At 41.1% G+C, this 27,222-nt stretch overlaps 1 protein-coding gene across 1 annotated transcript in view; it reads left to right on the top strand.

Annotated features, from left to right (window-relative positions):
* The first annotated feature begins 516 nt into the window (after nt 1-516).
* Nucleotides 517-27,222, top strand: part of LOC115230417 (TLC domain-containing protein 4-B) — a 34,460-nt gene continuing 7,754 nt past the window's right edge. Inside the window, exons 1-2 of the mRNA XM_029800613.2 lie at nt 517-648; nt 2,694-2,767. Coding sequence (XP_029656473.2) covers nt 565-648; nt 2,694-2,767 — 158 coding nt within the window. The 5' untranslated portion in view covers nt 517-564. The remainder of the gene's footprint in view (nt 649-2,693; nt 2,768-27,222) is intronic.

Raw genomic sequence — 27,222 nt, 5'->3', positions numbered from 1 at the left:
GTGACGGGGACATAAACACACCAGCAATGCTAGGGGGACAAACACAGACACACAAACACACACGCACACATATATATATATACACATATATGACGGGCTTCTTTCAGTTTCCGTCTACAAAATCCACTCACAAGGCTTTGGTCGGCCCGAGGCTATAGTAGGAGACACTTGCCCAAGGTACCACGCAGTGGGACTGAACCCGGAACCATGTGGTTGGTTAGCAAGCTACTTACCACACAGCCACAAAATATATATATATTTTATTATTATTATTATTATTATCATTATTATTATTATTATCATTATTGTTGTTGTTGTTGTTGTTGTTATTATTATTATTATACAAATTCACACACACACACATACACTCATGTTTTGGATTCTATTTTCCCCGTTTGTATCACCAAAACTCTGTGTGTGTGAATTTGTGTATGTGTGTACATACGTATATGTGTGTGTATGTATGCATCTCTCCCCCTCTCTTTGTATCTATCTCTCTATATATATACGTATATATGTATGTATTATATACTACCTTGATTCTCTGTTTCAGACTCATTAGTAATGGCTCTGCACTATGACAAAATAGGTGAAATATTCTATTTTTTGCACCATGCATCTGCAGCATATGCATTTTTCTATGTTGCTGTAAGTATTTTGAACAATTTCTTGTCATTCTCCATTCATGTAACATCATTATTATTATTATTAGTATTATTATTATTATTATCATTTGATAAAAAAACTCTCAGCTTATTTTGCTGGGTATGGTGGAAAGCATCAGCTATCCACAGCCAGCAGAGAACTCTTACAGTTCCAAGCTATAGTGATATTTGTAGGTGTTCTATCTTTACATTTGTATTGATCTTTTTGAGTCATGTTAGTTGTTGAGAGCTGATACTTCCTAGCACGCTAATTACAATTGGTATTATTATTATTATTATTATCTCTATATATATAAACGGCAAAATGTCTGTGTGTGTGTCCTTTATACAACTCCACAATTTTTCAGCTAGAGGGCTTGCACTTTCTATGGTCATTCAAAACCATCCAAGGGTGGTCGTGCACATCTTTACATTTCCTCAGTCACCCTGCAAAGCCATTAAAAAATCAATATAAGTGACTTTTTTGTGAATTTTCTATCCAAAACCCAATCAAAATGCCCGAAACTTGATATGCCTATTGAATGCCAGCTAGCTGTATGTGATTGGTTGGAGATTTGGACAGTACTCGCGTGTATGTGCGCATGCATGCACTAGCACTATGACCCGGCGTTGCCAGGTCATAGTGCTAGTCATTATTATTGCTACTACTACTACTATAAGTGAGGTTACATGGTTTAATGGTTAGGGTCTTGTACTCACAATCTAGTGATCAAGATGATGGTGTGTTGTTTTCTTGAGCAAAACACTTCATCTCACATTGCTCCGTGATCACTTTGACACCTGGTGCATGATGCACCTGTCCAGACAATATTGATTTGATGGAGAGAACGAGCTATTGTGTGGCATGAACATCTGATCACTATAAACAAATCATTTGTGCAGGTCATTCGACACAAAGCTGATCATTCATATATCATCTTTGATGAGAAAGTCCATCATCATCATCATCATCATTATTATCATTATTATTAAGGCAGTGAGCTGGCAGAATTGTTAGCATGCTGGGCCAAAAGATTAGTGGTATTTCATTCATCTGCACATTCTGAGTTCAAATTCTGCCAAGGTTGACTTTACCTTTCATTGTTTCAAGATTGATGAAATAAGGACCAGTTGCGTGCTGGGGGGGGTCAATGTAATCGAGATACCCAACCCCAGAAATTGCTGGCTTTGTACCTATAGCAGAAAGGATTATTATTATTGTGTTTAGTATTATTGTTAGTAGTAGTAGTAGTAGTAGTAGTAGTAGTAGGTAGTAGTAGTAGTTGTAAGTCAGCAAGCTAAGAGAATCGTTAGGTCACCAGACAAAATGCTCAGCGGCATTTCATCCGTCTTTACATTCTGAATTCAACTTCCTCCAGGGTCAACTTTGCTTTTCATCCTTTTGGGGTCAATTAAATAAGTACCAGTTACACACTGGAGCCAATGTAATCAAGTTAATCCCTTACTCCAAATCTGAGGCCTTGTACTTCCCGTAGAAAGAATTATTATTATTAGTATTATTATTGTTATCATCATTATTATTATTATTATTATTATTGTTATTATTATTATTATAATTATTATTATTATTATTATTACTTAGGTGGCCAGCTGGAAAAATCGTTTGCATATTAGACAAAATGCTTTCTTATGGCTCTTTATGTTCTGAAGTAAAACCTCACCAAGGTCAGCTTTACTTTTACTCCTTTTTAGAACTTTGAAGAGCTGGATACTTTTGCTAATCCACTACCACTACCATATTAATGGTTTCAAATTTTGGCCCAGAACCAATAATAGCAGCTTTTGAAAGGAGGGGAAATTTGATTACATCTGCCTCAATACTCAGCTGGTACTTATTTCACTGACCCTGCAATGATGAAAGGCAAAGTGAACCTCAGCAGAAGAATTTGAACTCAGAATGTAAAGATTGGTGAAATGTTGCAAAGCATTACGTCCGGCATGCTAATTATTCTACCAGTTTGCCACCAGCAACAACAACAATAATAATGATGATTGTAAACATTATTGTTTTATTCTTTTCTCTTGCAGATGTTTGGAGTTTTGCCATATTTCTCAAATTACAGATTACTATCAGAAATATCAACACCACTCGTTAACCAAAGGTTGGTAGTTCAATCTCTGGCTGCTATCCAGAATTATTTCGTAAATGTCTCAATCTTCATTGTCTTGGCTTGTTTATTGTTGGTGTTATTGTTGTTTAGTTCTGGCTCATTCCAGGTGTTGTTGCAGCTACTGCTACTGTTGTTGTTGTTGTTGTTGATGTTATCCAGTCCCAGGTCAGCCTTCAAAGTGCACACCTATAACTAAGGTGTTTCAGCTGGATCTGGAGAAAAAATAATGCCCATGGGCTTTGGGGTTTTCTGAGACCAGTGATTTTGAGATCATTAATGTTCCTCTTCAACCTGTAAGTCAACACTTGCATGAAAAATATGAGAGAATTGCAGAGGATCAAGATACTTGGAAGGAAGGACTGGACATGGTGATTAATATGGTGCTGGGGAGGGGTTGGACATAATAAGGTGGAGGTAGCATGAGCTCAGCCAGCTCTAAAGAACAAAGGTCATAATGATGGTGATAGAAAGGGCTGAGAGAGACAGCACAGAGGAGAAAGGGCTGAGGTGACAGCACAAAGACTGAAGCATGTTTGCAGGTGACTTTATGCCAGTTAGTCAGGTGGACATTTTCTGGATGCAATCTTGAACGTTTGTGCTTGCAGCAAAGTCCTAGTCCCAGATGTGAGAGCAATATTCCATTGTGTATCTCATCTGAACTTTGTAGAAGGTCTCTGATTGTTGGGAGTTGAATTACCTTCTATTTTAGGAGAGAAAGGCTAGTCATTAAGATGCAGTCCTAGCAGTGCTAAGGATGTGCTTTCACCAGAAAACAACCTCAGAGACAGTGAAACCCAACAACCGGAACAATTCTGAATACTTTAGCTAAGTGCTGTTTATAATTAACCCTTCGTCTGTCCAATGTGTTTTCATAAGTTTTTTCAAAATGTCCATGCATGTTTTCAGACTTAGCTAACCTCTGTTTCATGCATTCTGAGTAATATAAAGCTTTCCTTTCATAAGTCCCAAATTACTTTGCTGGTTGAAAGAATATTAGAAATGTGTATCATAAAAAATGCATGGATGCCAGGGAAATATGTTCTGTGTATCACATGCAATACACAGAACAGGCAAAGAGTTCAGAGTAGTGGTGTGTGTTGTGATGATGTGCTTGATATGAATAGTGTATAAGTTTTGGTATTAAAAGAGTCAAGTTTAGCATTCATTGTGCATACATTTTTCTATGCTAGCATAGGTTGGATGGATGCTTATTTCAGGCAATGTTTTGTGGTGGAGTGCTCTTCCTATCACTAACTCTTACTTGATTTTCAAGCATAGTTGTTTTCTTTTATTTATTTCACTAAACTTTGAAACAGCAGTGCCACAGGATGAATTAATAATATTCTCTGTAAAATAGAGAGTTGTGTGATTCTTTGAAAATCATATATAGATTCCATCACAAAATAAGTTTGGAAACAACTAATGAAGGTTACATCATCATCACCATCATTGATTTTACATCCACTTTTCCATGGGTCAGATGGAATTTTGTTAAGTTGGACTTTCTACACCTGGATGCCCTTCATGTCACCAAATCTCACCAGTTTCTGAGTAAGGTAATATTTTCTTATAACCAGGCATGTTTTCATGGAATGTTGGGTACAAAGGACACTGCTTGCATAATGATGACATTCGTTTGCAACTATCATATGATGTCAAGGCAAGGAGACAGTAACACTCACATGTGCACGCATACATTTATACATGCATATATATATATATATATATATATATATATACATATACACCCACATACACACACACACACATATATATAGTGCACTGCCCAAGGACTAGATGAACTCTGTAGGCAGAAACTTCACTGTGGACTAGCTAATGAGCTGGTTGGCAGAAAAAGGGACATCCGGTTAGGCGGGAAAAGAGACTGAGACATTGGATGGTCGATGATATTCACCCTCACAGTATGTAGCTGAATGAAGCAAGAATAAATAATACACTGACACACTCTTGTTATTGGTTGTTTTCGTACTTGGGCAGCTCGTGCTTAGCCCGCATATAAATGTAGTAAAGTGAACATGTATTTGCAAGCTGATTTAATTTCTGCCAACACTGACTTCAAGTATGTAATTGCAGCCAATAACATGGGCTCCTTTTATTGAGCCTGGTCGCAGTTCATTTATTTTTGTTCAGCATCTGGTGGTCATTTAGTCAAAAAATATCATTTGTAGCAAACGTTCTCTCAACATCATTCACAAGTGCCTGACTCAGGCTCAGAAGTTACAGCCTGAGTTGTTATCTATAATCGTAAAAATTTTAAATAATTCAAATTCAATGTTTTCTTGAAACAATAAATTACTATAGAAAGACCAAAGTTCTAGTAAGTAGGAAGATGAACACATCACACACTCCTTCAGGTAGGTGGCCCTGCTCGATCTGTAGAAAAGGTGTAGTTAGAAATTCCATAAGATGTACCCAGTGTAAGCTATGGACACATAAGAGGAGCAGCAACTTCAAAGGAAGATTAACCGGGAAGATAGCTTTCATGTGCAGCAGATGCACAGGGGCAATAAACACCACAGATTCTCAGAAAACAAAATCCATCACATGCCAGGAGGAGAAACTAGAAGTAGTTGATAGCTTCTGCTACCTAGCTGATCAAATCTGTAGTGGGAGTGGATGCTCAGAGAATGTTACCACTAGAATAAGAATAGCCTGGGAAAAGTTCAGAAAGCTTCTTCCCCTACTGGTGACAAAGGGCCTCTCGCTCAGAGTGAAAGGTAGATTGTATGATGCATGAGTGCAAACTGCCATGCTTCATGGCAGTGAAACATGGGCCATGACTGCTGAAGATATGCATAGGCTCGAAAGAAATGAAGCTAGTATGATCCGCTGGATGTGTAATGTCAGTGTGCACACACAACGTTTGTAAGCACCCTGAGAGAAATGTTAGACATAAGAAGCAAGCATCGGATGTGGCATGCAAGAGAAATGTTTGCATTGGTATTGTCATGTACTGCAGATGGATGAAGAGAGCTGCATGAAGAAGTGCCACTCTGAAACAGTGGATGGAATCTGGGGTAGAGGGAAACATGCGATGAGGTGGTGAAGCATTACCTTTGAACGTTGGGCCTCACAGAGGCAATGACAAAAAACAGAGACCTCTGGAGGTATGCTGTGACTGAGAAGACCCGGCAAATAAAGTGAGTCCACAACTGTAACCTACACCAGTGTTGCATAACCAGCCCACTCAAAAGTACCTTGGATCATAGGGCGACAAGCTGTGCTTGAGGAGACCTATTGAGTCAAGTACATCAACATCAGCAATATCAAAATCAAATCAAATGGAAATTGTAGTTGTGAGCCCCATGCCGGTAGCACATAAAAAGCACCATCTGAACATGGCTACCTTGACTGGCTTCCATGCTGGTGGCACATAAAAAGCACTATCTGATCATGGTTGATGCCAGCTCTTCTGGCCCCTTGTGCCGGTGACATGTAAAAAGCACCCACTACATTCTCGGAGTGGTTGGCATTAGGAAGGGCATCCAGCTGTAGAAACACTGCCAGATCAAATTGGGGCCTGGTGCAACCTCCTGGCTTCCCAGACCCATCGAACCATCCAACCCATGCCAGCATGGAAAATGGATGTTAAATGATGATGATGGTGATGATGATTCGGATTTAAATTCCAATCTATGAAAAGTTTCTGTTCTACAATATTCTTAAAGGAATGAAAAATTATCCAGCAACTCAAGTTAATACGAACGAGTCTGGCAGGTGTAAAAGACTAACTGGTATCTCTTGTCAAGAGTAAAGACAACAGTCAGATCAGTGATGTTTGTTGTGCACTCCACTATCATTATTTGATTGCTGTTATTCTGTGCTTCTGTGTGTAAAGATCAGTTGTGTTTTGCAGGGTTGCTTTATTTTTATCCTTAACTTAGAAATGGAGAAATATATAGTGCTGGATCTAAAAAAAATAAGCCGTTTGAGGTTAGAAATAAAGCAGAAAAATGTGAAATTCTTCTAGCAGGTGTGTGTCTCCTGCAAAATCTGTGATGAACCTGAGTGGCACTGATGACTTGGAGTTGCTTCTGATATATATATATATATATATTTATATATATACCAATTAAGGACTGAACACGAAAAGTGGACAGTCAACATGCTAGATATAGACGTCAAATCGCCATTCTCCACAAAAGATTATGTTCTCAAATCAAACTCGGCACAAAGTATGGCGATTTGACGTCTATATCTAGCATGTTGACTGTCCACTTTTCGTGTTCAGTCCTTAATTGGTATATATAAATATTTTAATCTTCGGATTCTTTTTTAATATGCTAGACCACTGGTTTTAATTGATAAATATCAATTTCTACCCTTAATTAATTTTATATATATATATATATATTTGTAAAAAATGAAGTTCGAAAATGCTGCTGTATTATACAATTTTTAATTTTTATATATACATTATAACATGTTTCAGTTCCTGAAATGAACCTATCAAAAAAAGTTATATATAAAAAAAGACAGCTCATGCCGTCAAACACAAGAAATTCATTTATAATACACAACGGAGTCAGACATCTTAGAGTTCATGTATAGTTGATATATAGTTCATGTATAGTTGATATATAGTTTGAAGTATATGTTCAAAGTGTTCGATGCAGTGGCCCACGGTGGCGATACGTATTCAATACAAAAAACAGATCAAAGTGGTGGAAAGCGGTCAATACAGAAGATTGATGTTTCCGAAAGAGCGAGGAATTCATTTTTACCTTAAGCAATTGTGATGACCCATGGTGGATGTTCGCTGGGTGGTTCTAGTGGGTTTTGTGAAGTGCTCGGTTTTATAATGCCTGTTAGGTGGTCAATCCAGCGTAGCGTGACGTCATCAACGTTTTGACCAATCGTTTCGTTAGGTGGCTTTAGTCAAGCAGAACGGGACGTCATCATTATTTTGTCCAATCGCTGCATTATAACTGCCTCTTGTTTGTTTCCTGTTTTGACCAGTCGCTTCGTTAGTCAAGCAGAACAGGACGTCATCCAGATTCTGCCCAATCACGACTTATAGCTACATTAGATCTGCCCCCTGTCTGTACTTGTTAGGTGACTAGTCAAGCAGAAAAGGACGTCATCAATATTCTGACTAATGACTGTCCCCTGTTTGTATCCTGTCCATTCTAGCAGAGCTAGACGTCATCAACTTGTTGACCAATCAGAATCGGGTCTGACCCTTAGTTGTATCGTATGTATCAGGGTCAGATTTGCACGAAAGAATTTTTTTCCTTTTTTACTAAGGCATATTTCCGTCAGAGCGAGTGTCTGTTTAAAGTAGCGGCCGTGGTGGAATTTTGCTTCTCCTTTTCGGAGAACTTATCTTTTGTTTTAGTATTCTTGGCCCAGGGTGTTTAAACTTGGTCTAAATTTTTTATGAAATATAGTTCTTTATTTTGGCGTTGTGTGAAGGTTGCGTTGTCACTGAATTTATAGAGCGGGTTAGTTGTAAATTTCGGATTTACATTTCCAGCACATCTATCTATGTGTCCGCTGACCGGTATTTTGCGGTAATCAGGTTTCTAATTTGTGATTTATGCACCGCCATCCTGTTACGTAAGCTATTTTTTGTATGGCCTATATACTGCCTATTGCAGCCTGCGCATGTTATGATGTAAATTAAGTTTTCTGATGCGCAGGTGAAGTTTGTTCTAATGGTGAACTGGTGGCCTTGTTCCAGTATAAATTCTGATCCTTCTTTCAAGATGACACAGATTCCGCAGTTGGGCCTTCCACATTTTCTAACTGCTGGTTTTGTGGTTGATGTTGAGTGCAGTGTAGCTTGGGTTAAAATCCTTTTCAAGGATTTTGGTTGCCGTTTACTTTTAATGATGGTGTGTGTTTCGAGGATCCGGTTCATCTTTGGGTCTCCTTTAGTAGGGCTGTGCTTTGTAGTATGGTGTTGAAGGCCTCATTGTTGAGTGGGTTGTGTGTAGAGATGTAGGGAAGGGTTTTTAATTGTTCTTTCTTTTTTGGTTTTGTTTGTCTCAGGTCTTCTATACTTAATTTAAGTACCCGTTGGATTGCACTGTCTATTAGGGGCTGTGGATAGTTTCTATTTGTGAGTGTGGTTCTAAGTTCCTGGAGACGTGTGTGTTGGGTGTTTGTGTCTGATATTATGGTGCAAATCCTTCTAGCTAAACAAAAAGGGACATTCATTCTAGTGTGTCGTGGGTGGCATGAATCAAAGGTTAGGTACTGTTTAGAGTCTGTCGGTTTATAGTAGATATCTGTCTCTATTTTGTTGCCAGTTTTCTTAATGAGGATGTCTAAAAATGGTAATTCTTTTTCGTTGTGGTCCGTCGTGAATTGTATATTGTCATTTATTCCATTTAATAGTATTATATATATATATATATACACACATGCACAGACTACATACATGTACACACATGGCCAGCTTCTTTCAGTTTCTCTCTGCCAAATCTACTCGCAAGGCTTTGGTCAGCCTGAGGCAGCAGTGAGACTGAACCCAAAACCATGTGCCTGGGAAGCAAACTTCTTATTACACTGCCATACCTGCACTGTTTGTAATTAAAAGACAGAAAGGCCATGCTGGAATGACTTTGATCATAGGTTTGCTTCATCAGGATTGACCTCCTATGGTTAAACAACAACTCTACAAAGTCCTAGATACATTATGTCTGAATAAAAGATGGTCATTGATGGAATATTTTCAAAGAATGTTGGATCCAGGCTGACCTTAGCTTAGCAACAACAAGTGAATTAAACTAGGATTTAATGCAGGATATAACCATTCATTTGCTCTCTTTACCTTAAATAACTTTACTGTTGTTCAATGGTGTATTGTAAACATAGCAAACCCAATGATGTCAGAGAGTAATTTGATATAAATGTCATTGACCTGACTATTTATGGTTTGTGTGTCTTGAAGTGGTTGAGATTGGGACGTTGTTGTTGTTGGTGGTGGTGGTGGTGGTGTGGAGAGAGCTTTGCACTAACATAAATGTATGTATATAGACAAATATATACATATGTATGCGTGTGAATTTATAAATACATACATGTACACATACCTACGTACACACACACAATCTCTCTCTCTCTCTCACTATATATATATATATATATATATATATATATATATATATATATATATATATATATATATATATATATATTGGCATCCTTTCTGTCTCGGGAGACAATGGAGTTGCGCATGAGTAGTCTAGTCCGGCTTTTATATTTCATGTCCTGATACATTTCCTGCTGTGGCTGTGTAGTCCTATCCTGGACAAACACTCCTCTGGCAGGTACCGCAAATGTAGCGAAGACTGTTCCTGGCTGGTTGTTGTGCCATAGTCTCTTGTTTACGTCTCTTCCTTTCTTTCCATTTCTCCTCTCTCTCTCTGTCACTCCTTTGTATTCCACTTTTACGGTACGTCGCCATTCTCCACGGTTGCCGGCAACTGCCTCCCAACCGCTAATATTGATGTTGCAGGCCTTCATGTCCCTTTTGCAAACATCCTTGTAACGTAAGATCGGTCTACCCACAGACCTAGTACCCCTAGCAAGCTCTCCGTAGAGTATGTCCTTGGGGATTCTGCCATCTTTCATACGGCTAACATGCCCAAGCCATCTCATACGTCCTTTGTGTGAGGAGTGCAAACATGCTTGGTATTCCTGCTTGCCTGAGGACATCTTTGTTGGGGATATGATTCTGCCATTGATGCGGAGGATTTTCGAAGGCAGCGCAGGTGAAAGATGTTTAGGCGACGCTCTTGGCGTGTGTATAGCGTCCAGGTCTCCCTTCCATACAGTAGAGTGCTGAGTACACATGCCTGGTAGATCTTCATTTTCGTGGTCTTGGTCAGCTTATTGTTGTCCCAAGCCCATTTGGAGAGTTGGGCCATCGCAGCAGCTGCCTTGCCAATGCGTATATTGAGCTCAGCGTCAAGGGATAGGTTGTAGGTGACGGTAGAGCCCAGATAGGTAAACTTCTCCACCTCTTGTAATCTGTGGTCTCCAATATGTATGTTTGGGATGTCCGATATATTATATATCTAAAACAATTTGATTCAGACAGTTTTGAATAATGCATGTAACTCCAAATAAATGTTGAGTACCCTTTCTTTTGTATGTCCACTCACTCATATATATATATATATATATATATATATATATATATATATATATATATATATATATATATACGAGCATTAAAGACCCGTCGTTGCCGGGTCATAGTGCTAGTGCATGTATATATGTGTATATATATGTGTACATATTACATGTACATCTATATATATACATCTACACATAAAATGCAAAATACAAAGTTATATCTTGATATCGCTAGTGATAACAATACTCAAAATATATAACAGACTGGAATTGTTTTATTATTACCCACAAGGGACGAACATAGAGGGGACAATACAATCTGATGTGGGGTCAGATATACGAATGGGTTTACAAAAAAGGCGAATTTTAAAATTTTCAAAAATTACAAAAATAGAAAAAATCGAATGGAGAACAGACCGGAAGACATTACGGATGGAGTGGGAGCAGGTTTAGCTCGGACCCCACGAGCCTCGCCTCCCCACTGATACTTTGGTTTCGTCTAGTTTTACATTTATGTGGTATCATTCACTCGCAACTTTCGTGCTACATCTTTCCATCGTTCTTCATACACTCTCTTAGACAGGCATTTTCTCTCCAGCCTTATCTTCCTTTTCAGGTGAAAGATGAAGTAATTCATCAAACCAGGGCCGGATATGAACTTGCCTGACCGTAAACCTTTCATTCGCGTCTTCCATATCACCTCTTTCGCAATTGCTACTACAACGAGTAAACAATTCTTACCTTCTTTCGCAAGGAAATCTGGTGGGTCAATTTTTGTAATAGACTCAGTCGACAGCTGTACTCTTCGTGTGCTTGACAACAGCTGTTCGGCATAAACCCACACCTCAGACACAACCGAACAATGAACAATAGCGTGCGGGACGGTTTCCCTATCCCGCTCGCATCTTGGACATATCGGACTGTCTTGGCCACTGTGCCTTGCGAGTTTATCCCGAACAGGTAGAAGAATGTGGTGGAACCCCCACCGCAGGCGTTGCCCGAGCGACGGAATAGCAGGGGAGCCTTGCGACACTCCGTGTACCATGTGCCTAGTTTCGATCTACGATTCAACCAGGTTTCCCATCCACCGAAACTAGTGAACTTGGGAAACATCAGTTTTGCTAGCGGAGACCACACCCGTTCACCATCCAGGTAGAGCCACAGATGTCTTAACCTCAGCGCATGTCTGCGCATCATCAGCCAAGGCATCCCTAGCCCACCCTTTAACGGTTGTTGACAGCAAGTAGAGCATTTCACAAGTGGTTTCCCGCCCTTCCACAAGAAGTAGAAGAGCTGTCTTTCCAACTTGATCAACCACGAATCAGGGCAAGGAACGATGGAAAGGCGGTAGGTGATAACCGATGCGATAAACACATTGGCTACCTCTGCCCTCCCTTTCAGGGATAGCCACCGCCAAGACCAGGTCTTGGTTACTGCAGCCACCCTGCTCGATACCTCACCCCAATTCTTCTCTATTTGGAGGTCTGGACCGAACCAAACCCCTAGCAACTTAATCGGACCCTCCGTCCAACGTCCCACGATGCTGTCAGGAGGCATCGACTTGCCTCTCCAGGTGCCGAGTTGCAAGCCGACTGACTTTTCACGATTAACTTTTGCTCCTGTCACCATCTCGTTAACCTCTATGGCCTTGCCTACTTTATGTAGGTGATCCATTTCGGTTACGATGATGGTGATGTCATCCGCGTACGCTGACACCGATTTTCCACTACCTGGCTGTCTCGAGATGCCGCTGAGTTTTCGCAGTAATGGCTCAAGAGCCATCACGTACAAAAGCGGGGAGAGCGGACACCCTTGACGAACCGAGCGTTTGATGTTGAACGGCTTCGACAAGAAGCCGTTCACCCGAACTACCGAGTCGATGTTGTCGTAAATTTGGATAATCCACCTGAGGAAGCCAAGGCCCAGCCCCAACTGTGCCAGGGCAGATACCAGGTAGCGATGGTCGACCCTATCGAACGCTTTAGATTGGTCTAAATGGACCAGTGCCCCACCCTTGCCAGAATCACTATTAAACCCCTCTGTAGTGTACCGCATAAGATGGAGATTATCCTGAATGGTTCTGCCGGGAACGGCACATGTCTGTGCCTCCCCGATCAGACCATCCGCGACACGCGCCAATCTTTTCGATAACACTTTGACCAAAATCTTCAACTCTGTGTTTAGCAGAGTGATGGGCCTGAAATTATCAATGTACACCCCCTTGCTCGGGTCCTTTCTGACGAGTGTCACTACTCCCCAGCGCACAGATCTGGGTATGAACCCGTTCTGCTGCCAGTTCGCATAGACCTCCACCAGTAGGTGCCCGAACAAGTCTGGCATACTCTTATATAACTCATAGGGTAGACCATCTAAACCCGGCGCCTTGCCCGCGCAGCAGTCCGCCATCGCCTCAACCACCTCCCCAGGCGTGATTGGCCCTTCACAGCCCTCCGCATCTCGCCCCGATAAGCGCGGCAGCCCGTCGAGGAGGTCCTTAAAGGCCCTCCTCCTATCCAGTCCTCCGCACTCACCGAAAAGCTGAGCGAAGTGCTCCTGAAAGGCCTCACACATCTCCTCGGGCTCGTTTATCAACTCACCTTGTTGGTTCGTCATAGATCGAATCGTGGCGTCATTACCATGCTGAGCTTCCACCACTCGGGCCCATCTCACAGCGTTGATTCCTTCACAACCCATTGCGCGGATCCTAGCCCTGACAATGCAGCCCATGTGTTTGGCCTCGAGGTGCTGGTTTAACGCCAGTCTCTTAGCCGCCACCTGAACCGCAGAGCCAGTTTTCAAGGCTTCCTCTAATTCCTTAACTAGAGTAGATTCCCTCCTAGCCTCTCTAGCCACTAATCCTATGCTATATCTAATTGACTCGAATTTGATGGCTCGCTTGAGGGCATACCACCATTTGTTATTAATGATGGCACCAGATAGCGCCCTCTGAATTATAGTCCTAATCCGGTCTCTGTACTCCTTAATCGCCAAAAGGGATGTATTAAGTTTCCAGTAACCGGAGCCTCTATTTTTAACCTTATCTATGTCAAGCTTACAGGTGACCATTTTATGATCACTGTAGCTGACCAGGTAAAACTGTGGACACTTAGCTATTTTTCTGTCTACTTTTCTAATTAGTATCCTATCTATGTATGACCTGGAAGATCCGTCGCTGCTTGACCATGTCCACAATGGAGCATTCGGAAATTCCAACCTATAAGGATCTGCTAGCTCAAAGCGGCTTAGCAGTTCCAGGAAGCCAATGTTACCTTTTCTATCTGGACGCAAGCCAACACAATCTACATCCGCTTTGCAAATTGTGTTAAAGTCTCCTAGCACAACTAATGAATGCGAAGTACCAAGAAAGTTTTCCAGTTCTCGAAAATAATCACTTTGCCCTTTTTGGTTGGGTGCGTAAATTGCAACCAGTCTGATAACTTTACTGTTACTGAACGTCAAATCCATGACGACCAGCCTACCTTCTGGGTCTGAAAAAATTAAATGTGCGCGGCCTGGGATCAAGCTGGAAGCAAGGTCGCTTCCTTAATGATATCAGGTCGCGTAATTTGGATGTTATTGTTGCTACAGAAACCCGGTTAGAGGGGCCAAGAGGTCTACTGCGTGTTTGACGGCTACGAGAGTTTTTTCTCTCTGGCCAGTCCTACAGGCGGGGGTGGGGTGTTGGTCTATTAAAAAGAAACCGGGTTTTTCTGCCCGGTTTCTTTTTAATAGGACCAACACCCCACCCCCGCCTGTAGGACTGGCCAGAGAGAAAAAACTCTCGTAGCCGTCAAACAGCGGGAGTAGACCTCTTGGCCCCTCTAACCGGGTTTCTGTAGCAACAATAACATCCAAATTACACGACCTGATATCATTAAGGAAGCGACCTTGCTTCCAGCTTGATCCCAGGCCGCGCACATTTAAACAACCAACATAAATGCAATCCATAACTTACCTTATATCAGTGGTTCGACTTGTTCGACTTGTTTTTCGTCTTCTTCTTCACTTTTATTTTTTTCCTGAGCTCGTGGGGGAGTCCGACGCAGGCCCTCGTATAAATATGGAGATATGTCCAATCTCAGAGGGCCCACGTCGTGAAAGAATTCGGATTTTATCCGTCCGTAATCCTTCCGGCCTATTCTATAAACAATACAGTCTTTTGTTTTTTTAATTTTCTCCACCTTGGCCATGGCTGCCAAAACATTAATTAGCCTGTTGTTGGCAGCCTTAATGGCCATAAATGTATTTGTCACTTCTTTCCTCTTTTTTTGGCTCTCTTTCTGAGGGGTGGTTTCTGTTTTCCGGTTTTTTTTGGTAATTTTTGACCATCCCTCCTCTTTTTCCTTTTCTTCGCCACTTGTTGTTTCTGTTGCCTCTTTGGTTTCTGTAGTTTCTGGTGTTTTCTCTTCTGTTTTCTCTTCTGTTTTTTCTTTTTCTGGCGGTGCTGCTTCCTGCGGTTTAGGTTGGCACTCCGCTCTTACGTGCCCCTTTTTACTGCAGCCGAAGCACCTCGGCTTTCTGCCCTCCACAAACACTAGCACCCTCTCCTCCTCGCTGATCCTCAATATCTCTGGTATTTCTTCTAACGTTTGGACCTCCGCCTGTATCGCCATTGAGATGCATTGGCCTTGTCAATACCCCTCCTCTTCTACTGTAGCCTGGAGGATAGTGATCTTGTCCTCCAGGCCTAACATCACTGCTGCCACTAGGCATGTGGCGTTCGCTTCTGGCGGAATATTTTTTATTAATATTTTTGAGGTCCTTCTGCCTATGTACTGGGGGAGGAGGACTATATTCTCCGCTTTTAGAGGTTTGGTTGATAGCTTCTTGGCTATCTCCTCAGTCCTGAACCTCACCTGAACCGTTCCAAACTTTCTGCCACGGTTTATATACGTGATGTCTTTCCATATTGTCTTTAGACAATTCTCTTTTTTTTTTTCCTCCACTCTTTGAATGCTTTTCATCGTTGTATTGTGTGTTTTGTAGATAATCCTTTTTCTTTCTACTTCTTCTGTCTTTCTGACGTCTCATTCCACTGTTACTTCATTTCCTTCCTTTTTCAAAAGTGCTTCATACTTTTCTAAGTTGCTCTTATCCGTGTTGATTTTTTTTTGTTTTTTTCCTGCAACTTCTGTGAACTTCTTCGCTGGGGCCTCTTCTATTTTCAGCGTCACCGCCGGTGAACTTTCTTCACCTGATACAGGTGAATATGAGATAGGAGTCTCTATCTCTGGATGTGGCTTTACAAGCCTTTTCAATTGGCTTTAACAAGCCTTCAAAAGATTTTGGCTTCGCAAGCCTTTTGTGTATATTTTAAACTGTTTCACAATAATTGTTTCAAAACAATTCCCCCGTGGGGGGGGAATTTTAATACGTAGCCTTCGCGCGAAGGCTAATAACAGTTTTTACACAAAATACACAATATATAAAACAAAGTAACAATAGTTAAATTCACAAACCGGTAGTAAACAGCAAATGACAAAACAGACTGGTGTATAACAGACTGGACTTGTTAGCTCTTATTTCTTTATTCACCATACGGTTATACATATAAAGACAGAACATCACAAATGATTTTACATGAATATGCGTTGGGGTCTATTAAAAATTTACAAATGAATATATAATTCGGATGATAGGACATTTTTTACACAAACAATTTCACAGATGGAGTGGGGCGGGCTTACGGACCCCACGAACCCCGTCACGACACTGATCTTAGGTTTTTTTCCTTCTTTTTTTTCCGGCTTACCTCGCATTCATGAGGGTCCTTTTACTCACAACATTCTTCCATCTTTCATCGAACACTTTCTTACTCAGGCCCCTCCTCTCTAGTTCTATTTGTCTTTTTAGGTGGAATTTAAAATATTCCATCAGACTAGAACCAGAGATGAAGTTGCCTGCTATCACCCCTTTCATCCTCGTCTTCCATACTGCCTGTTTCGCAATTGAAACCACAGAGAGAAAACAATTCTTACCTTCTTTCGTTAAGAAATCCGGTGGGTCAATTTTTACAATGGATTCAGTCGATAGCTGTACTCTTCCTCCACTTGACAACAGTTGTTCGGCAAAAACCCACATGTCTGCCACCTCCGAGCACTGCACAACCGCGTGCGAGACGGTTTCCCTGTCTCGCCCACACCTCGGACAGGTCGGGCTGACTTGGCCACCGTGCCTTGCGAGTTTATCATGAACAGGTAAGGCTCCTTGGTAGCACTGCCAAGCTAAGGACTTCTGAAAATTATCCAGGGTCCTCGGCCCAAATGTACGTTGGAACAGACTGGCCAGCTGATTATCGTCGAAACCTAGGGTTTCCCCTAATGTATCATCGCAACCGGCCTCTACAAACCCTCTATAGAAAACAGCGGTAGAACCACTGCCGCAGGCATTGCCCGAGCGACGGAATAGTCGGAGTGCCTTGCGACATTCCGTATACCATGTATCCAACTTCGATCTGTGATTATACCAGGCTTCCCGTCCACCAAAACTGGTGAAATTGGGAAACATCTGTTTCGCCAACGGAGACCACACCCGTTCACCATCCAGATGGAGCCACAGATGCCTTAACCTCAGCGCATTTCTGCGCATCATTAGCCACGGCATCCCTAGTCCACCCTTTAACAGTTTTTGACAACAAACAGAGCGTCTCACAAGTGGTTTCGAGCTCTTCCACAAAAAGTGAAAAGCTGTCTTTCCAACTTGGTCAACCACGAATCCGGGCAAGGCACAACGGTAAGGCGGTAGGTGATCACCGATGCGATGAACACATTGGCTACCTCCGCCCTACCTTTCAGGGATAACCACCGCCAAGACCAGGTCTTGGCTACTGCAGCCACCCTGCTCGATACCTCGCTCCAGTTCTTCTCTATTTGGAGGTCTGGTCCGAACCAAACCCCGAGCAACTTAATCGGACCCTCCGTCCAACGTCCCACGACGCTGTCTGAAGGCATCGACTTGCCTCTCCAGGTGCCGAGCTGCAAGCCGACTGACTTTTCGCGATTAACTTTTGCTCCTGTCACCGTCTCGTAAACCTCTATGGCCTTGCCTACTTTACGTAGGAGGTCCACTTCAGTCACGATGATAGTGATGTCATCCGCGTACGCCGAAACCGACATTCCACGACCTGGCTGCCTCGGGATACCACTCAGTTTTCGCAGCAGTGGCTCGAGAGCCACTACATACAAAAGCGGGGAGAGTGGGCATCCTTGACGAACCGAGCATTTGACTCTGAACAGCTTAGAAATAAAGCCGTTCACCCGAACTACCGAGTCGACGTTATCGTACATTTCGATGATCCACCTGAGGAAGCCAAGACCCAGGCCGAACTGAGCCAGAACAGACACCAGGTAATGATGGTCGACCCTATCGAAAGCTTTTGATTGGTCTAAATGGACCACTGCCCCTCCCTTGCCGGGATCGCTATTAATTCCCTCTATACTGTATCTAATTAGATGGAGATTATCCTGAATGGACCTGCCAGGTACGGCACACGTTTGTGCCTTCCCTATTAGTCCATCCGCGACACGCGCCAATCTGTTTGATAACACTTTGGCCAAAATCTTCAGCTCTGCGTTAAGCAGAGTGATGGGCCTAAAATTATCAATGACATCCCCCTTGTCCGAGTCCTTCCTGATTGGTGTCACCACTCCCCGGCGCACAGATCTGGGAATAAACCCATTCTGCTGCCAGTTCGCGTAGACGTTCACCAGTAAGTCCCTGAACAAGTCCGGCATACTTTTATAAAGCTCGTAAGGTAGACCATCCAGTCCTGGTGCCTTACCCGTGCCGCAGTCAGCCATGGCCTCTATTACTTCCCCAGGCGTGATCGGCTCCTCACTACACTTCGCGTCCTGCTCCGAGAGGTGCGGCAGCCCGTCGGAGGAGGTCCGTTAGGCCCCTCCTCCTATCCGGTCTGCCGCTCCCCCCAAAGAGCCGGGCGAAGTGGTCCTGAAAAGCCTCACACATCTCCTCGGGCTCGTCTATCAACTTACCTTGTTGGTTCGTCAAAGATCGAATTGTGGCATCGTTGCCACGTTGGGCTTCCACCACTCGGGCCCATCTTGCGGCATTAATTCCTTCGCTCCCCATTGCACGTTGTCTAGCCCTGACAATGCAACCCATGTGTTTGGCTTCAAGGTGCTGGTTCAAAACCAGTCTCTTGACCCTCACCTGGGCTGCCGTGCCAGTTCGCATTGCTTCCTCTAAGTCCTTAACTAGTGCTGATTCCCTTCTAGCCTCTCTAGCTACTAGATCTATACTATATCTAATGGACTCATATCTGATGGCTCGCTTGAGGGCATACCACCATTTGTTGTTAATTATGGTTCCAGTCAAAGCCCTCTGAATCATTAACCTCATCTTGTCACTGTACTCCTTAATCGCCAAAAGGGACGTATTAAGTTTCCAGTAACCAGGACCTCTATTCGTCTTATCTATGTCTAGCCTACAGGTGACCATCTTGTGGTCACTGTAGCTGACCATGTGGAGCATGTGGACTCCTAGCTAGTTTCTTATCTACTTTTCTAATTAATATCCTGTCTATGTATGACTTGATAGATCCGTCGCTATTTGACCATGTCCACAATGGAGCGTTCGGATGTTCCAGTCTATATGGATCTACCAGCTCGAAACGTCTTAGTAGATCCTGGAAGCAAGCATTTCCTTTCCTATCTGTTCGCGAGCCCTCACAGTCTACCCGCACATCGTAGACTGTGTTGAAGTCTCCTAAAACAACTAAAGGATGCGATGTACTCAGAAACTTTCCAAGGTTCCGAAAATAATCACTTTGTTCCCCTTGACTGTGGGGTGCGTAAACCGCAACCAGCCTGATTGTCTTACGACTACTGAACATCAAATCAACGACGACCAGTCTACCTTCTGGATCTGAAAAAATCAACTTTTTCTCAGAAACCTGGTTCTTTTTACACAGGACCAACACCCCGCTTCCGCCGGACAGACGGCTCGGAGAGATAATTCTCTCAAAACCGCTGAACAGCGGGAGTGGATCTCTTGGCCCCTTTAACCAGGTTTCTGTGGCAACAACAACATCTAAATCCCGTGACCTGATGTCATTTAGGAGGCGCCCTTGCTTCCAGTTCGTCACCAGGCCATGCACATTTATGCACCCTACATGAATACGAGCCATCACCTACCTTTTAGTTGGTTTTCCTTTTTTCCGTTTGTCGTGGGGGGAAGTCCGCATTATACAACGACTCGTGCAAGTCGAGACGCGGACCTCTGATGTCTTTTGGGTATTCCTCATGTATAATGTTGTAATTTAATCTGTCGATTTTACTCACTTCTACATTTTTGGGCAATACCCTGTAAGTTTGTATTTTTTCTGCTGTTGGGACTTCATTAATAAGTTTCACCAACCTATCGTTATCATTGTTTATTGAGATGTACACCATCTCTAATCCTTCCATTTTTTTCTTTGGGCTTTGTGGGGGTGATGGGGGGGACGGCGGGGAGTAGTTTGGGAGGGGAGGGAATTGTTCGATACTGGGAGGTGGGGGTGGGGTGGTTGTTCGGGTTGGGTTGGGGGGGTCTTCTCTTTTTTTTTCTTTTGTGGGGAACCGTGGTTGGGTGGGGTAAATTTCCCCCCCTGTGTGTTATTTTTCTTTTTGCTTGTGCATGGGGTGGGTGGGTTCAAGTCTTCATTTTTTCTTTTTGGTGTTTTTTTCTGCCTCACCAGTGTGAAGGCATTTTCTTCTTCTGTTGTTTTCTCTTCCACCGTCTCTTTTTTCCTCTTCTCCTCTGCTTCCATCCTTTTTCTCTCTTCTTATTTCTTGCGGGTGGGGCAGTCTATACGGATGTGGCCTTTCTCACCACATCCGTAGCATCGAGGCTTTCGCTCCTCCACCACCACCCGCAAATTTATTTCATCGCTGAAATTGATATTTTCTGCCACCTCCTCCAACGTCTCTGGGGCCGCCTGTACTGTCACTTGAAGAGATTGACCTCTCCAATTCTCCATCCTGACCTTTGTTATCGCTATCACACTTATTTTTTCTTCCAGCCCCATTAGTAAGGCTGGAAGCAACCACTCCGCCTCGATTTCTGGCGGTATGTCCTCGACCCTTATTTTGGCGGACCGCCGCCCCAAATAGGAAGGCAAAAGAACAATGTCACTCGCCTTAATTGGGGTTATCGAGTGCTTTCTTGCCATTTGTTCGCTCTTGAAATATACCACTATTGTGGCGTACTTTTTGCCCCATGTCACACAGTCTATGTCTTGCTATATTGGTTGCAGACACTTCTCTGCTTGTTCCTTTGTTACTCTTTCGATTTTTTTTTTCTTTTATTAAAAAGGATTTGTAACTCACAATCCTTCTCTGTGTTTCATTTTTAATTTCTTCTGGGAGGGTGGCTTTTATATTATTCCCCTCCCTTACATACATAGTTTTGTATTTTTCATATTCTATGTCCTCCATCTTTATCTCTTCCGTCTTCCGTCCGGCGGTGGCTGCGAAGTTGTATGTTTTAGCTTTCGAAGGCGAACCTTTAATAATTTTAGCTGCAGACACAGCTACACTTGAAGGCGAACCTTCGATGACTTTAACTGCAGGCAAACCTGCTTCACTTGAAGGCGAACCTTCGTCACTTGAAGCGGACAGTGTTTCCACATCAAACAACATTTTTTTTTTTGACTTCATGTCTTTTTTGTTCATTTTTTTCCACAAATGTAGTGTATATATATATATATATATATATTTTTTTTTTTTTTTTTTGTTTTGTATGCAACGTGTAGCACTTTTCCCCTCCGTAAGGAGGGGAATAACAATATCTTTTGTTATTACACCAGACGTTCAAAAGTTCAAACAAAACAACAGTTTCTGTAACAAACACTAAACAGTTACTTACAAATTACTGAAAAAACCACGCTTCAAATATGGGAAAAATCAGACATCAATTAAATTGAATTGTTAGCTCTTCTTTTTTCTCTACATTGTATACTTTATAGACAATAGTCTTTTCTTTAATTTAATTTTTTATTACCCATCTGGACTATTCCATTTCTGCACGCTAATTTTATTTTTAATTTACTCCCATTCATGTGAAACCACTTATTCAAGTTCAAATCATTGATGCAATTTTATACCAATTGCTATTTTTATTTTGTATGTTACGATTATATTATACTTTAGTTTGATTTTAATTATTACTTACTACATATAATTCAATTGTTATTATTATTTTTATTGTTAAAGTGAAAGCATCTGACATAAAATAGAGAAATATTTTTGTTTCACTTTTAACACGTAATACTGAAATAGTGGAGAAGATATGATATTGCTATGGGCTCACTCTAGGCAAGAAGTTGAACATTTGTTTTTTGCCCATGAAACTACATGGACCCTAAGTAAGGCATGTGTAAAATTTGAATGAAATTGATTGTGTAGTTCTCAAGAATTGGTTGTGTAGTTCTCAAGTTTTAGGGAAACACACAGACAGACAGACACACATTCTCAGTTTTATATATATAAAGATAATTATAACAATAAGGGTTTAGCAACAAGTTGCTTGACCACATACCGAAAATTTTAGAAATAGCAGCCAAAAGACTACTGTTTCTTTTTCTACAAAAATATGTCTCCACAGACGACAATATTTGTAACTCACAAATATTTGTAACATAAAAATATTGTTGTCTGTGGAGACATATTTTTGTAGAAAAAGAAATAGTAGTCTTTTGGCTGCTATTTCTAAAATTTTCGGTATGTGGTCAAGCAACTTGTTGCTAAACCCTTATTGTTATAATTATACATAAAAAGTCTTTTTGTATAAGTTTTTACGGAATATGGTCTTTTTCCATACCGAAAAATTAATAATCTTTCACCCTATATCTGTAATGATATATATATATATATATATATATATACTTTATTTAAAGCACCAGAAAATTCAACAAAACCTGTTACTCTGAGTTTCCCGTTGCCGTTCATCGGACAGTTTTTGCTAGAATGGTTTTGTTGAATTTTCTGCTGCTTTAAATAAAGCATATTACTCTACCACTGGTATTTGAGTACTCTTTTTTCCATCTTGTTTCACATTTATGTGTTTACTCCGGGATATATCATCATCATCATATATATATATATATATATATGTGTGCATATGTACACATGTGTTGTGTATGTGCATGTGTCTATATATATGATTCATACATATGTATGTATGTCTTGTAGCAGAAGCAACCTTTCCACTCATCCACCCATCTACAACCCCTACTCTACATCGCTGCCACCAACAGAGGTGCAGGAAATGTAGAAAGGAGTAGGGGTGGAGGAGAACCATTAATTTCGATAAACAACTACGCACATTATTGATGTATAACTCAATAACTCATAGTAGCAGTTCTAAAGTCTGCTGCATCTTTTCGGTAATTACAACAACAACAACTGGGACTTTTTATTGTTGTTGCTGTTGTTCTTGTCTATTTCTATAGTCACTGTGTGACTGATGTGTGTGCGTGTTCATATGTTCACATGCATGTAATTACCTACATATATATGTGTGTGCATGTGTACACTTATGTATGGATATATACGTATGGATGTGTATGCATATATATATATATATATCATCATCATCATCATTTAGCGTCTGCTTTCCATGCTAGCATGGGTTGGACGGTTCAACTGGGGTCTGTGAAGCCAGAAGGCTGCATCAGGCCCAGTCTGATCTGGCAGTGTTTCTACGGCTGGATGCCCTTCCTAACGCCAACCACTCCGTGAGTGTAGTGGGTGATTTTTACGTTCCACCGGCACAGAGGCCAGGCGAGGCTGGCAATGGCCACGATCGGATGGTGCTTTTTACGTGCCACCGGCACGGGGGCCAGGCCAGGCTGGCAACCGCCACAAACGGATGGTGCTTTTTACGTGCCATAGAGAGAGAGAGAGAGATAGATAGAGAGACGGACGGTCGGGTAGATAGATACAGGGTGCAATGGATAAATTGTTGCCATTTTATATTTTTAATTTCGTGCAATCACATTGTTTTGATTGTCAACTACACTCTATAGAAGGGTCAGTTGGGCACTGTCTCTGAGAAAAACAGCACCATGATGCAATTCACTCTGCCAGAAATTTGGAAATGACATGCTGTGCTGCTTGGCATTTGTGCTGGAAGCTCCAATACAAACATTTCAGAGTGTTTGGGTGTCAACCTGAGGACATGTACTGAGAGTGATTAAAGTCAAACATCCAGTCAATATCATTGTGTTTAGAGTGATCACTAGTGATGGTGACATTATGCCCCCATTCATCTTCTCACATGGCCTCACACTCAACATGGAGGCCTACATCAAGTGCCTGGGGGAAGTGGTGCTGCTCTGGGTCAAGAGGGCAGCTGTAGAAAGACCCCATATCTAGCAACAGGACTCTGCACCATGTCACACAAGCAGGAGAACTCAGTCATGGCTGTCGGGCAATTCCTGCAACCACACCACCCTGAACATCTGGCCACCTGACTCCCCACACTGCAACCCCATTGATTATTATGTGTGGGGCACAACAAAACTCTTTGTAACACTAAAAGATGAACTGAAGGCCAGATTTATAGCAGCATTGACCAACTTAAACAAGGAGACCATCCAGAAGGGTTGCAGGAGATTCCAAAGTCATCTGGAGGCTGTGGTTGAAGCCAATGGCGATTTTATTGAATACATTTTCTCGTTAGTATTTCAAGATATTTTTATGTAATTTTGGTAAAATTGAGATGTTAGTATTATTTTCATTTTTGCTTAATTTAGATGACAGTTTATTCACCGTACTCTGTATATAATATATATATATATATATATATATATATATATATATATATAATATATATATAATGTACTGCTCCATGATAGAAAGATCACCAAAAGAAAAATACTCCAAATGGTGTGAGATAAATATTTTTTATTTAATGGACACAATGCATGTCTTTAAGTGCTAATATTTACATATGTTGAGAAATATCTCAAACATATTCATCAGACACATGAACTAAAAAATTGAACAAGAGAAGAGATACTTTTTCGCATTTCTCCTCTTATTCAACCTTTTTTAGTTCATTATGATACGTGGTTTGTGTCTGATGAATATGTTTGAGATATTTCTCTACATATGAAACTATTAGTAGTACTTAAAGACATGTACTGTGTCCTTTAAATAATATATATATACACAGTGCTGATCTCTCAAATTGGATGGAACACCTGGAAGTGGGAGACCCAGGGTGAAGTACTGAAGAACAACCTCAATGCTGAACCTTTCAAGTGAGGTGGTAAAGAACCAAAATACCTGGCATATTGCTGTACTTAAGAAGATTCATACTCTGTAGCAGAAGTATTAAGATTGGTCCTTCTAGTGATGTAAAGCACTCATGGCGGTGCCACTTAAAAGCATCCTTGTGGCACCACGTTAAAGCACCCGTGTGGTGTAATTTAAAAGCATCCATGCAGCACCACGTAAAAGTGCCCATGCAATGTCACATAAAGCACTCAGCACATACTGTAAAGTGGTTGACATTTGGAAGGGCATCCAACCATAGAAACCATGCCCACTCTGGTCAAACCATCCAACCGATGCTAGCATGGACAACAGATGTTGATGATGAGGATGATATATATATATATAAATCCATCTCACATACTCAATGTATGTGATTTGTTTATTTGCTGTATTTGCTGCAGGATAGTGCTCAGGGAAAATTCCCTGATAATGCTGAACGTTAAAACACTTGAAAGTCGTATACCAGGTGAGATAACTTGCCTTGGATCAAACCAAGAGTAGGGGTTTGATATTGATAAAAATGGTAAGACAACAAAAGAATGAAAGAGACCTCAATATTATGTAAATAGAGGAATTTATCTGTAAATGCAATATATGACAATTATTTGGTAGCCATGATAAATCTCCGAGTTTCGGATGCTGAGGTGGAAATCCACGCTGCCATCGGATTCCAGTGGCCGGATAACTGAAGAGATGGTGGTGTGGATTTCCACCTCGGCATCCGAAACTCGGAGATTTATCATGGCTACCAAATAATTGTCACATATTACACTTACAGATATATATATATATATATATATATATATTATATATATATATATATATAGAGAGAGAGAGAGAGAGAGAGAGAGAGAGAGATGTGTGTATCATAATCCTACAATTATAACATAGGTTCAAGAGTATATTTTTTTTTATCAGTGTAATATTACACTTGGATTAATTTACCCTCTCTAATATACCCACTTTATTGACAAATATAATGAACGCTTATTTTTTCTGACTTATGGATTCTTAATCAACCAGATGTATGTATGTGTATGTATGTATGCATCACTGTATTGACCAGACTGTTGGCTGTTGTTGCACACTGCTGGTTACAATGCACTTCTAATTCTTTCTTGATAGCACCCTTCTTTTCCATCTTGTGCCCAAATTGTTTAACTAGACTACTAAGAATATACATATATATATTCATATATATATATATATATATATATATATATATATATATATATATAAAAGGCGGCGAGCTGGCAGAAACGTTAGCATGCCGGGCGACATGCGTAGCCGTATTTTGTCTGTTGTTACGTTCCGAGTTCAAATTCCGCCGAGGTCGACTTTGCCTTTCATCCTTTCGGGGTCGATAAATTAAGTACCAGTTGCGCACTGGGGTCGATGTAATCGACTTAATCCCTCTGTCTGTCCTTGTTTGTCCCCTCTGTGTTTAGCCCCTTGTGGGTAGTAAAGAAATATATATATTCATATATACACACGCATGTTTATATATGTGTGTGTGTGTGTGTGTACCACATATACATATATATAGGTAGGTGAATTTTATGTATATATATATATATATATATATATATATATATACACACACACACACACATGCATACATATGCACAAATGCATGCATACACACTCATACATATATAAATGCATTCACATATGCACAAACACACACATTATGTGTAATGGTACACTCTATCCTTTACACACTTCAGTTCTATATTGTGCAGTGATCCTCTTACAATATGAACACCATGCTGCAGCTGCATGCTATGGTTGTATTTATCCTTTATTATGCATCACTCGTGCACATGAATACTGCCTTAAGGGAAGAGGAAATAAGAGAGTGGCTTCCATTTTGCAGATGTATTTTTGTTTCTATGATCTTTATAATTTGTTGTGTTTTTCTTGCTTTTCTTTTCTGGGGATTTGAAATGATTTTTTTTTTTAAATATTTTTTACATTTAATTTTTTATTATTTTTATCAGATCATTTATCATTTAGATGTTAGCACTTATTAAAATTCTAATTTAATCGCATCCACAT

Source organism: Octopus sinensis, unplaced genomic scaffold (genome assembly GCF_006345805.1).
Source record: "Octopus sinensis unplaced genomic scaffold, ASM634580v1 Contig15531, whole genome shotgun sequence".
NCBI lineage: Eukaryota > Metazoa > Mollusca > Cephalopoda > Octopoda > Octopodidae > Octopus > Octopus sinensis.
The sequence above is the reverse complement of the archived record's forward strand: the minus strand, read 5'-3'. Positions and strand labels throughout refer to the sequence as shown.